The sequence below is a fragment of the Lutra lutra genome, chromosome 4, assembly GCF_902655055.1.
Source record: "Lutra lutra chromosome 4, mLutLut1.2, whole genome shotgun sequence".
Classification (NCBI taxonomy): domain Eukaryota; kingdom Metazoa; phylum Chordata; class Mammalia; order Carnivora; family Mustelidae; genus Lutra; species Lutra lutra.
In genome coordinates this window covers 180,631,461-180,643,946 of record NC_062281.1, presented here as the reverse complement: position 1 = coordinate 180,643,946, position 12,486 = coordinate 180,631,461, and the positions used below count along the sequence as shown (strand labels likewise).

The 12,486-nt window shown below is 50.1% G+C and overlaps 1 protein-coding gene across 1 annotated transcript in view; it reads right to left on the bottom strand.

The window, feature by feature from the left end:
- The window catches only part of TCEA3 (transcription elongation factor A3), a 36,691-nt gene that overhangs the window by 3,891 nt on the left and 20,314 nt on the right, over positions 1-12,486 (bottom strand). Inside the window, exons 6-9 of the mRNA XM_047724828.1 lie at positions 8,995-9,158; positions 8,772-8,828; positions 6,086-6,240; positions 700-846 (exon numbers count right to left, since the gene is read on the bottom strand). Coding sequence (XP_047580784.1) covers positions 700-846; positions 6,086-6,240; positions 8,772-8,828; positions 8,995-9,158 — 523 coding nt within the window. The remainder of the gene's footprint in view (positions 1-699; positions 847-6,085; positions 6,241-8,771; positions 8,829-8,994; positions 9,159-12,486) is intronic.

Below are 12,486 nucleotides of genomic sequence, written 5' to 3'. Positions count from 1 at the left end.
GGTAAATCTTGCTTGCCCAGCAGGTGGTAGAATGAATAGAGTTCTAGAATGACTACATACAAATTAGAATCCAAGAAGAGTAGTGCCCCGAGCCCATAATATGGACAACCCAGAAACAGAAGGTGGTTCTTGGGTTTTAAGTCCTTCAGAGGAGGGGGTCTCCACAGCCTTCTGTGACCCCTCCATGCCAGGACAGTGGTCTTCAGCCTTAGGAATTGAGGCAACATGCCTTCAACTCGCTGGCCACATTGGCTATATTTCAGGCAGGCAGAAAAGTCTCGATCTGGGTATGTTACTATCCCTGCCATTTAGGACTGTCTTGGCCACCTTGGACAAAGTTGCGAAGCTTGACCCTGTCTGGGCCTCAGTTTCCCTATGTAGGAAATGAGGGAACCAAGTTTTCTACTGCTAAGTTCCTTTCCAACTATCTGTGATTCTACAGAAGTCCGTGCCTGGTAAGTCTGGTTCCTCCTATTCTTGCTTCAGGGTGGGTTAGAGCTTGTTGGCCAAGCCTCAAAGACGCCAGTCTGGGTGATTCTACGTGCAGGAGAATATTTTCTAGAAGCCACGGGAACAGCAAGACTTGGGTACAGCAAGACTTGGCCTTGTCTCTGCAGCCCGGAGTTTTAGTCCTTTCTCCCCCCGCTCCTCCCGAAGCTGCCTTTCCACCTCAGCGCCCCCACAGCCCCTGTCCCACACCTGGTTATAGGTACAGTTCTTCTTCTTGCATTTGCTGCACTGGAAAAGGTCAGTGGTGGTACCGCCCGTCTTGGCCATCTGGTGCTCACGGATAGCCTCCTGGGTCATGGCGTTCCTCAACTCCCTCAGCTCATCGCTGGCCATTTCCTGGAGAGAAAGGAGTCTGCCCTTCAGGGCTACAGAGTCCCAGGGACCCTGCCCCCTGCCCCACCCGGTTTCTAGAGAGCTTGAACAGGAGACGGGAACATGCTAGATTGAGAACAAGGAGCTGGAGGGAGGCCTGGACTCCGGGCCTCGCCCCAGCTTGGAAAAGGCTATACCCATAGAGTCCGCATCCTGCTTTGGGTGGGAAGGAAAACCTGTAGGCTCCGACTGGGCCCAGAGCAGGAGGGTGTGTGTGGGAGAGCAGAAGGCAAACAGCTTCCACCCCAGGGTCAATAGCTTGTGTACATTTCCTCAGATCCGGTGCTCACACCCCCTGCCAGGGCCTTAGGTAGCCACCTGAGCCCTCCTGCTTGAGTTGCCTGGATTGTGACCCCCTGATCTGCGCTGTTCCCCTTATCCTTCTGGTCTGGACTTGACCCAGTGCATGTCCAAACTGCAATCATGGCCTAGTCCATTCTGCCTGCTGGGAACCTTGACTTGCTGCGGCTGCCCTGACCCCCATAGGACCCGCAGCTCCTGGGTTCACACAGCTAACTACTTCCCTGCGTCACAGAACATCTTTCTCTTCAAGCTCCTATAGAAGTCTCCTGTCTCCCGTCTGCTCACCACAGACACCCAGCATCTGTATTATCTAGGTCCTACCTTCATCCATCTCCCTGACCACCTGACTCGCCTTTCAACCCCTGCCAGAGGACAGCAGACGAGGGGACACTCAAACTGGAGAGAGCTCTAGGTGAGGTTGGTTTGGGGAAGGGAGGATGGCCGGAGCTAATGTTCAAATGAGAACCTGGTGTGGGGTAAACATTTCCATTGTCGCTATCTATTCCCGACTCCTTAAACCGTGGAAAAACAGTTTTGGCACAAAAGTTGGAAACTGCAGTGTGCCGATCGTTGCTTTGTCACTGCTCGGGCTTCCTGATGAAATGTAGAGACCTCTGAATGCAAAATCCTATGGGCAGGCCTGGGGAATTTTACTAGTGCCCTTAAGTTATTCTGGTCCTTGCCAATGTATAAGTCCAACCATATTCAGTTCAAGGACTAGGTCCTAACTGTGGGCAGGGGTGTACAGAAAAGTCAACCTGGGGCCATGTAAGCAAAAAGCAGCTAACTGGGGCGCCTGGGTGGCTCAGTGGGTTAAAACCTCTGCCTTCGGCTCGGGTCACGGTCTCAGGGTCCTGGGATCGAGCCCTGCATCGGGCTCTCTGCTCAGCGGGAAGCCTGCTTCCTCCTCTCTCTCTGCCTGCCTCTGATCTCTGTCTGTCAAATAAATAAATAGAAACTTAAAAAAAAACCCAGCTAACTTTCATTTGGGGGGAAATCCAGAACCTAAGGCATTCATTCGTTCGAAGCGTACTAGATGTCAATTTACTGAATGCCTTTGACTGCATTTGCAAGCTGGTGAACGGGCCTCGGGCTCACAGGAGCCTGATTTGTCGCAATCGCTAATTTCCATAGTGTAAATGCTCCTTCCACGGCCAATTTCAAGCTACTCATGTGGGGTAATTGAGCACAGAGCTAGGAGTAGCCACACAGGACCACCTCTCTTGAGCTGGCTGGCAGGCCCTGACCACTGGACTGCCCGACTGCCGCTTCTGAGCCCTAAGGATTCAGATATGCAGATGGGCCACCTGCCCCTAGGTAATGCTAATCTGGTAGAGTCGCCAGGTATATAGCCAGGATTGCGAGATAGCAGAGCAGGTGCTTAAGGCGGAGGTACACACAGCACAGGCGGAAGCCCAGAGTAGGGTGGCTAACTGCTCCGGGGCAGGGAGTCTCATTGAAGAAACTGACACCTTAACTAGTCTTGAAAGATAAGCAGGAATTCCCAAGGGAAACAGCAGTTCCAGAGAAAGAATAGTAGACACAAAAGAACAGCTGGGATTAACACACAGTGGGAAGGGTGTTTGGGGGCGGTGTTCAAGATGGGAGATGTGGCGGGCGGTCAGATGGTGGAAAGGGGGTCTTGTGTACCAGCTACGAAACAGAACAGAAAAACACGCGCTAACCAATCCATTTACCTGTCTCCGCGCTGCCTTATGGAGGAGGCTGTGTCAAAGACACATGGAGTAAACACAGCACGGTAGTTTAGTATAGCACTGTAATAAGGTAGGGCATGAGGGCGGGGATAGAGCGGGAGAGGATACTGGTCCTCTGTGTACGCATCTTGACAGGAGGAACCCCAAAGGTGAACCCCATGAGTAGGAGCTGCATGGCTATGACGTGCCAGGCACAGGTCTCAGTCCCGGGTGAGCAGTGCACAGACAGAACCCCCCTCCTCACGGGGCCAAGGGTATAGCCACTCAATGGCCCTAAAGAACATCTCAGAATCAACTCCATTCTGGGATGTTCCTGGGTAGAGAAGAGAAGAGGGAAAGAAGACTGAGGGAGGAACGAGGGAGACATGGGATACAGAGAGGGACACCCATGTACAAGGGCGTCCGCTCTCCCAGGCTCTCCCTGACAGACGCTCCTGTCTCCTGAGCCAGAACATAGCAGGCTGTCCAATCTCAAGCTGTTACTGTTCTTACTAGATCAAAAATGGTCTTATATTTCTTTTTTTAATTTTAAGAGATTTTAATTATTTATTTGAGAGTGAGAGAGAGAGAGAGCAAAAGAGCACAGAGAGAGAGGAAGAAGGAGACTCCCTGCTAAGCAGGGAGCTAGACCTGGGGGTTGATCCCAAGACCCTGGGATCATGACCTGAGCTGAAGGCAGACACTTAACCGACTGAGCCACTCAGGCGCCCCTGGTCTTATATTTCTTACAGAAGCTTCCTGCCTGGGACCAAAGAGGATCCAGGATGAAGACCTCCTCTCATTTGATGCCTGGATGGCGGGCAGAGGGTAGGGTCCTTGGTGCCTGGCCCCATGGAGGGCCTGCTAGGAACTCGGCTCGCTCCTCTGGGTCTGGTCAGACTCTTCTTGGCCATGGGTTGACCACCTGATTCTCTTGCTCTGTCCTAGTGAATAGTCCCCGTGTGGAGCCCGCATGTCGGGCTTGGCCAGTTACTTTGCTGGGATGTCTGGGGCCTGTCTTTGTCTTAATGCAGATACTCAGCTCCATTCTGACCTCTAGTTTATGGGAACTTGCTGGGTTTGGCTCGAACCTGTGTCTATACCTTGCTCTTGGTTCTCCTGGGCCTGGTCTCCCCATGCCTTGGATTGCCTGGAAGAGTGTCTTGATAGCATTCCTACATGGCACACGCAGAGAAGTAGGGCTCGATCCCGGGACCCTGAGATCACAACCTGAGCGGAAGGCAGGTGCTTAACCCACTGAGCCCCCCCAGGTACCCAATACCAGCTATTCTGAATTAAGCCAAAAGAGAACCCTGGTCCACCTGTGCCAAGTTCCCCCATTTGATGCTAAAACCAGGGCTTGTATTTGAGGAAAGCAGTGAAGAGAAAAATTAATATACAACCACTACATCGTTCCCCCCACACACATGCACACACACACACACACTAAATACCAAGTACATTCCACACATTACACACACCACACACACTACACATGACACACACCCACTACATATGCCACAAACACACACAGGCACACCCTTGCCAACAGCATCAGGGTTCCCAGACGTCCTGAGGTAGAGCCAGTCTCCAGGATCCCAACGCCCTGCCCCTCCCATTGTCTGGGCCTCTCTGACTTGGCGGAGCTCGCCCGGAATCCCCTGGATCAGCCCAAACAATCAAAGGCCACTCAGACCTGAGGGTGTTCAAAAGGTGTTTCCAAGATGTGGGCTCTGAAATTCGATCTGGGTTTGAATCCTTACCCATCACTTACCAGTTGTGTGAGGCTTCAGATTTCCTCATCTATAAAATGGGTTTAAAGATTTCCTCTCTCACAGCATGGTAATCAGGGTTACATGAAATGGTCAGTCACTGAGTCTATCATATAAGAATTCTGGGGAGGCCTTTACCTATTACTACATTAACCTAAACACTCATATGTATTAACTCATTCAATCTTTCACGAGATAGCTATTATTATTTTTTTTAAAAGATTTTATTTATTTATTTGACAGACAGAGATCACAAGCAGGCAGAGAAGCAGGCAGAGAGAGAGGAGGAAGCAGACTCCCTGCTGAACAGAGAGCCCGATGTGGAGCTTGATCCCAGGACCCTGGGATCATGACCTGAGCCAAAGGCAGAGGCTCTAACCCACTGAGCCACCCAGGCGCCCCTATTATTATTTTTTTAATTTTATTTTTAAGTAAGGGCTTGAAGTCAATCCTGAGACTGAGACCTGAACTGAGACCAAGAGTCAGATTCTTAACCCACGGAGCCACCCAGGTGTCCCATATTAGTTATTATTATTCTCCCTGTTTGACAGATGAGAAAACTGAGGCCTGGAGAGGTTAAGTCATTTGTCCAAGAGCACACAGCTAAGTGAGAGGGGCAGAATTCAAAGCCATGCAGTCAGGCACAGTTCTGAAGCTTGTGGCCACCGTACTTCTTTCCCCAGACAGGGTGTTCCCTTTTCCTTCCCTTACTGACCCCTTCAAGCTTGGTCAGTCCTTCCCTGCTCTAAGTTCCCGGGGTGACTCGATCGTGGCACTCACCACCTCTGAATTGTACACCGTTGCAAATATGTCTGTCTCCCCAGCAGGCACTATGTTCCACGGAGACAGGGACTGCTCCTCTGCTTGGGCCCAGGATTACCCAAGGCAGAAGAGGAAGGCAGATGACCAAGCAGTAAAGAGTGGGCGTTGTGGAGCCCAAGAGCTTGCCTCGCAGCTTCGACAGTTTTTTTTTTTTTTAAGATTTAAATTTTTTAAAAGTAATCTCTACACCCAATGTGGGGCTTGCACGCAGAAGAACCCTTAAGATGAAGAGTCACACGCCCCACGGACTGAGCCAAATGCACCCCTGGTTTTGATGTCTTCTAGCTGGGTGTGTAGGCAAAGCAGTGAACCCTTCCGAGCCTCAGTAACCTCGCCTGTAAAATGGGGACACTAAACACTTCGACCCAGATGTTGTGAAGATACAACTGGACAATGAGCCTAAGGCACTTAGCACCGTGCTTAGGTCATAGTAGCTGTGACTATCATCACTATGCTGATGGTCCTGAAGCCTGGAGGGATGGGGAGTCGGAGAGGGTCTGGCTGAGAAAGCCCCCAGCTCATCACCACTAAGCCACAAGGCACAGAGGTGGGCAAAGCCGGAGGGGCCTGGCCTCCCACCCCGCCAGGCAGAGGTCCCAGCCCCACTCTCACCTCCGCCGTCATCTTGGCAATGAGCCCAGCAGAAATGGCCCCGCTGAGCACGTTCCTCCTCAGGCTGGGGTTCCTGGGGTCCTTGAGGTTGCTGATCCGGCTGCGTACCCTGTTCCGGTACTTCATGTCTGTGCTCTTGAGCTCCTGGTAGATATGTGACCAGATATGTTAAGGACCAGCGAGCCACTCGTGGAGGGGCACAGAAGGATGGAGAGCCACTCCCCAAAGCCCAAAGAGCCGCAGGACCTTCTGTTCCTTTCCTTGGACTTGTACAGGGGTTGGGCACCTAAGTGGCTGCTGACCCCCGGAGTGGGGATTTTGCTCAGGCATTTGGGGTCAACAATGCATCAGGGACGAACAACGGCCTCCCCAGTGAGATCAGACCTTAACGAGTGCTGTTGTGTCAGAGCTCCCAGGGATGCGCATCGGGGCTTTGTCTGAGCTTTTTGTGGGACTCTGGTGAGTTACATGACTTCTCTGTGCCTCAATTTCCTTATTTATTTATTAAGATTTTATTTATTTACTTGACAAAGAGAGACACAATGAGAGAGGGAACACAAGCAGGGGGAGTGGGAGACAGAGAAGCAGGCTTTGCCACCAAGCAGGGAGCCCGATGCAGGGCTCGATCCCAGGACCTTGGGATCATGACCTGAACCAAAGGCAGACGCTTAACAACTGAGCCACCCAGGCGCCCTAGATTTCCTTATTTATAAAATATCGGGCTACAACAAGGATTAAGCAAGCTACACTGCATGATCCACTAGCCTAGAGTCTGGGACATCGAGTGCTCAACACTTAGGGGCTGTGAAGATGAGAACAGTGATGAAGACAACCCCAGTTTCGAAGGACCACTGGAAGGTAGGAGTCCAGCTATCAGAGGAAAACAGAAGACGAGGAGCCTCATGTTGAAGCCTCAGAGAGGTACTGCAAGAAAGACATCATTTTGTTCAACTGTGTTCCCAACATATTCGAGCATAGAACCACCTCCCCCTGCGCCTATCCCCTAGGAATACCTATTATCATGCCACGGAACCCACTCTGGGAATTGCTGGGTCAGAGTTACTTCTCACGAACAGATAAGGAAGCTGAGGCTTAGAAAGGATGCAGCTGTGCTCAAGGTCACAGGGCAAATTCCCGGCAGAGACAGGGTGGGAAGCCAGCCGGTAATGCTCTCCCTGACCAGGACAAGATGGAGCCCAGGCCCCGGGGGGTCACTGACCCCTTCCGAGGAGCGCAGCCCTCTGGCTGCCACGTTACTGCGAGGTTTCTTCAAACAGGACAGATCTTTTGGGGACCCAGAGCATTCAAGCCCCTAGAACTCATCCTCCCCTTTGTCTCCCACCTTCTAAGAACAGAGAGATAAAGGGCTTGATGGAGGAAGGGAAGGAAGACAGGCCGGGGAGTGGAATGAGGTACCAGACCACCAGCCTTTGTTTCCAACTGGGCTTGAACGTCGAAGGGACCTGTTTGGAGGGAGGGACGATTGCTTGGGGAGAATAAAGATGAAGCTCAGAGTTTTGCTCTGTGTTCCTGAATCACTGAGATTGATGAAAACGTATTTGGTGAGGAGTTCCATAGCCCAAGACGTGCTGGTTCATAATTAAAGGACAGCGGAGGGGAGGTCCCAGGAAGTATGCGGGAGGATATCCAGGTGGGCTTTACACAGGAGGTGGCAGCAGGGGAGAAGGTCAGACCAGACGGAGCAGGGACCTCCCCAACAGACCCGACTGAGCTCCCTAGGTAGCCCCGGAGGTTTAAAAGTGTCACTCACACCTCACTGAGACTCTCAGAACCCCTCTCTCCTGGGGATCCTGTCCCCCTCCCTCTACACCTCTTTCATATGTTGTGGGGCACAGGAGAGAGGGAGTTCCTTCCCCCAAACAACAATCTTTTGGTGCAATGGGCCCACACGACTTTGAGGGGGGTCACCTCCTCTGTCTACACAGCCCCCTTTCAAAGAGTAGGAGAATGGGTCATATGGAAAGAACTCAGGACATGGAATCCAAAGGCCAAGGTTTTCAGTCAAGCTGTGACACCCAGTCGTTCCTGAGCCTCAGTTTCCTGACCTGTAAAATGGGAGCAACAGCCCCTGTCTCACAGAGACTGTGAGAAGTGACAGAGCAGGAAGTGTCGGCTGCTCATCACAGGGCCTGGTACCCAGCAGGGAATCCACCTTCAGGGGAGAGAATAGGGGAGAAGGCTGAGCATGAGGAATGCTGTCCTCCCTGTCCGTTCCGATATTTGACACTGCAACCGAGCCACGTGACAACATGGCCTGTCTAGCACGGTGGTTGAGCTCTCGATCTCTAGAGTCACGCTTTCTGGGTTCAAATCCCAACTCTACCACGACTATTGGCTGCATGAGCTTTGGCGAGTGACTTAACCTCTCTGAGTCTGTTTACCTCCCTTGTAAAATGGGATTAGTCAGGGGACCTACCTTGCGGGGTTGTTCTCAACCTTGAATGAGGTGCTTCATTGCTAAGCTCATGAACAGCTTAGCAAGAGGCTGGCAGGTGCAAGACTTAATAAATGTTAGCTAGAATTAAGAAGTCCAGTTCAGAGGCAGAACAGGGGGCTGTCCCCAGAGCCCTTCCCCTCCCCCTCACTGTCCCAGGTCCCTTGCACTTGGGAGACTCTGCCGCCGGACAGTCCGGGCACCTACAGCCCTGGCACAACTCAAGGATATGATCTTCGATTTCTGACGCCATCTTGTCACAGTTGACTCCATAGTCCTTGTAATCGTCTATAAGAGATTCGGGAAGCACAGGCGTCAGCCAGACATGACCTTGGCAGTGGAGCCTGCCCGTACCGGAGACTGGAGTGTTCTGTGCCACTCCTGAGATAGACCGCATCTCATCTGCCTTCCTAGAAGCCCTTCCCTCCTCCGCCCCCAGCCCAGGCCCTCTCACCTTCCGCCTTCAAGGCTGCTGAGAGCATCTCCACACACTTGTCCCGCACAGAGTCCCCCGTGAGATAGCACGGTGCCAGGAGGCAGACAGAGGGGGCGAAGGTGGGGGTCAGGGGGCTGCTGGGTGTTTTGGGGGTCTCTGCTTTTGATTTGCTGCTGTTTGATCTGAGGATGACAAACAGTAATAGACATTTGGACATTAAGTGGATAAAGCCTTCCCTGAGCACCATTCTGGACATTTTCAACACGATGAGGTAGGTGCTATTTTTAGGGGCTTGACGTGGATCATCTCATTTAATCCTCATGACAACCCCACGAGGCTGCTTCTCTTCTTACCTCCCTGTTAAGAGTTGCATTTTAAAGTGAATCGTAGAGCTAGTTGCATTCACAATAATTTGACTCGGGTCACACATGTGGAGGCCAGAACTGAAACCCAAGCAGTTGAACTCAGGAGCCCAGACTCTTAACCAAGCGCTCTGCTCTGCTGGTTACAGAATGTTGTAACACCACGTGAAACCACACTATGATCCATTAGACACCATGCTAGCTGCTCTGTCTTCTCGCTGGACCATTTACTCACTCATTCAGTGAATGCTTAGTAGGCCCTTATTCTGCAGGTCCAGTGCTAAGAACAAGGGGTAAAGCAGAAAAGTCAGCAAAGCTCCAATCCTCAAGAAGCTGACAGTCTAGTGATGGGTGAATTTACCACCACTGAAGAGAGCCGGCTTTTACCCAGTGCCAGGCACTGCAGGAACATTTTCTAATCGAATCCTCAAAGCAGTCCTAGGTGGTAGATACTGTCCTCCTCCTCATTTGCAGATGAGGAAACAGAATTACACCACTGAGATTTGAACTCGGGTCTGAGTCCGAAGTCTACTCTTAACACCCAAGATAGACTGCCTAAGAAGGATCTCATTTTGAGGATGCCTGGGTGACTCTGTTGGTTAAGTTTCTGCTTTCGGCTCCTCATTCTGGATTCCTGGGACAGAGTTCTGCATTGGGCTCCCTGGGGAGACTGCTTCTCCCTCTGCCTACAGCTCCCCCTGCTTATGCTCTTTTTCTCTCTGACAAATAAAATCTTAAAAAAAAAATGATTTCATTTTGGTTTGGGCTTAAAAACCCACAAGTATATATACATGTATGTACAGATGACTGGCAGGATAACTTTGCATCTTAGCGTGGGCTGCTCTAACAACATACCAAAGACTGGGTGGTTTGTACCATAGATATTTCCCACAGATCTGGAGACTGGGAAGTCTGAGATCAAGGTACTGGACGGAGCTCGCTTCCTGGCTTGTAGACAACTACCCTCTTCTTCTTCTTCTTTTTTTTTTTTTTAAAGATTTTATTTATTTGTTTGTTTATTTATCAGAGAGAGAGAGAGAGAGCACAAGCAGGGGAGGAGGCAGAGTGGCAGGCAGAGGCAGAGAGAGAAGCAGGCTCTCCACTGAGCAAGAAGCCTGATGCGGGACTCGATCTCAGGACCCTGGGATTGTGACCTGAGTCGAAGGCAGCGGCTTAACTGACTGAGCCACCCAGGCGTCCCACAACCATCTTCTTGCTAGGTCCTCGTGTGGCAGAGAGTGAGCAAACTCTCAGGTATCTCTCAAAAGGACACTAATCCTATCGGATCAGGGCTCTGCCCTCATGACCTCATTTAGTCTTCATTATCCCCATAAAGGGTCTATCTCCCAATGCAGTCACTTTGTGGCTGGGGGCTTCAACATAGAAACATTCAGACAGCAACACCTTGTTAAGAGTAATAATTATTATTATTACTGATTATATAATTAATTATTGATCATAATAATTAGTAATTATTAATTATCTCTCTGAGGTGGAGTTACAGTAGATTTCAATCTCATCTTTGCTTATCCAGATTTTCTATATCTTCCCTGAAGAGCATATCTACTTCCATAATGAGAAACCCTTTGGTTTTTTTCTTTAAAAAAACATTTGATATTCACGAGTGGTCACTCTAAGCTGTCGGCTCAGGCGGGCTTCCTGTGTTCCTGTTCTCAGGGAGCTCCCAGCAAACGTGGAAGCAACCCGTGTGTCCAGAGAGAGATGAATGGATACACGGAATGTGGTATGGAATACAGTGGATGACCATCCAGCCACAGAAAGGCACGGAATCCTGAGATACGCTACAACATGGATGCCATGAACGGAAGACATGGTGGGTGAAATGGGCCGGATACGAAAGGACAGATACTGTGTGATCCACTCACACAAAGTACCTGGAATCCTTACATCCACAGAGACAGGAAGTAGGATGGTGCTTGTGGGGGCTGGAGGAAGGGGGAAATGGGGTCGGGTTTCAGTTTGGGAGAATGAGAAAGTTCTGGAGATGGGACGGTGGTGGGGTTGTACCACAATGTGAATGTACTTAATGCCACGATACACTTAAAAATAGTTAAAATGGCTAAATTTTATGTTATGTATATTTTGAGCCAATAAAAAAAAATCCATCTAGGAATCTTTAAAAAAAAAATCCATCTGGGAAGTTTAAGGAGTAAGAATAACCACACAGCTTGACATAATCTATGATAAGTAATCTGTTTTTATATATTTGGCAAATCTTAATGCATTCGAAATGATAAAATATCTTTTTTCTTACGCTGAAAAAAAGGTTGAGATGCACATTTTGTTATATATATTGTATCACGATAAAAAAGCTTAAAAAAAAAAAAAAGAAGTACTGATATATGCAACCAAAAAATCTAGGCTGAAGCTCAGACTGTTGTTGGTCCCTTTTGAGTCCTTGCAAAGAGTGTGCTGGGCAAGGGGAGAGGCATCTGCCAGCATCCTGTTGGTGACCTGTGCGGATCAGTATCACAATGCCAGCCCTTAGTAACCACGCAGCCTAAGAAAGCTCAAAGAGGTCCCACACTGCAGCGCAACTCAGTTCAAGTTCCACAAGGGATGGGGAGGAGGAGCTGGCCAGAGGAGGAGTGGACGGGAAGATGCATTCATTGCAGAAATGCACAGAAGCATGAAACCCATGTTTTGCATGGGCAGTGTTGAAGGGCTCAGGGCACCTGGGGCGTGAGGCTGAGGGTGTTGGAGAGAAAGGACAGGACTTGTTAGGGGTTTGTTTAAAAAAAAAAAAAAAAAAAAAGGTAAAAGCCAAAGCAATCTTTTATTGCTTGTTTGCTATCTCTTCTTCTCCATAACCCTGACCATGGCAAGTTCCTGGCCCCATTTCACAGATGAGAGGATGGAGTGATAGTTCCACAACTCCCTCCCTTTCAGAGCTGCTTCTACACTACTCTTAGGGTGGGGGCCAGGCGTCAAGATGCCTTTACCTTCATCTCCTTCAGTAACCCATCAGGATCAGCCAGCCAGTCCTTAGGCCTCCTCGGAAAAACTGACTCATGAGGGTTGAAGAAATTAAGGTCCCTTCTTCCACCCCAGAGTCTTAACCCATTGAGCTCTTGTGGAAGGTCCTAAAGGGCTGCTGTATTTCTTAATTCCAGAGAGCACCATTCAT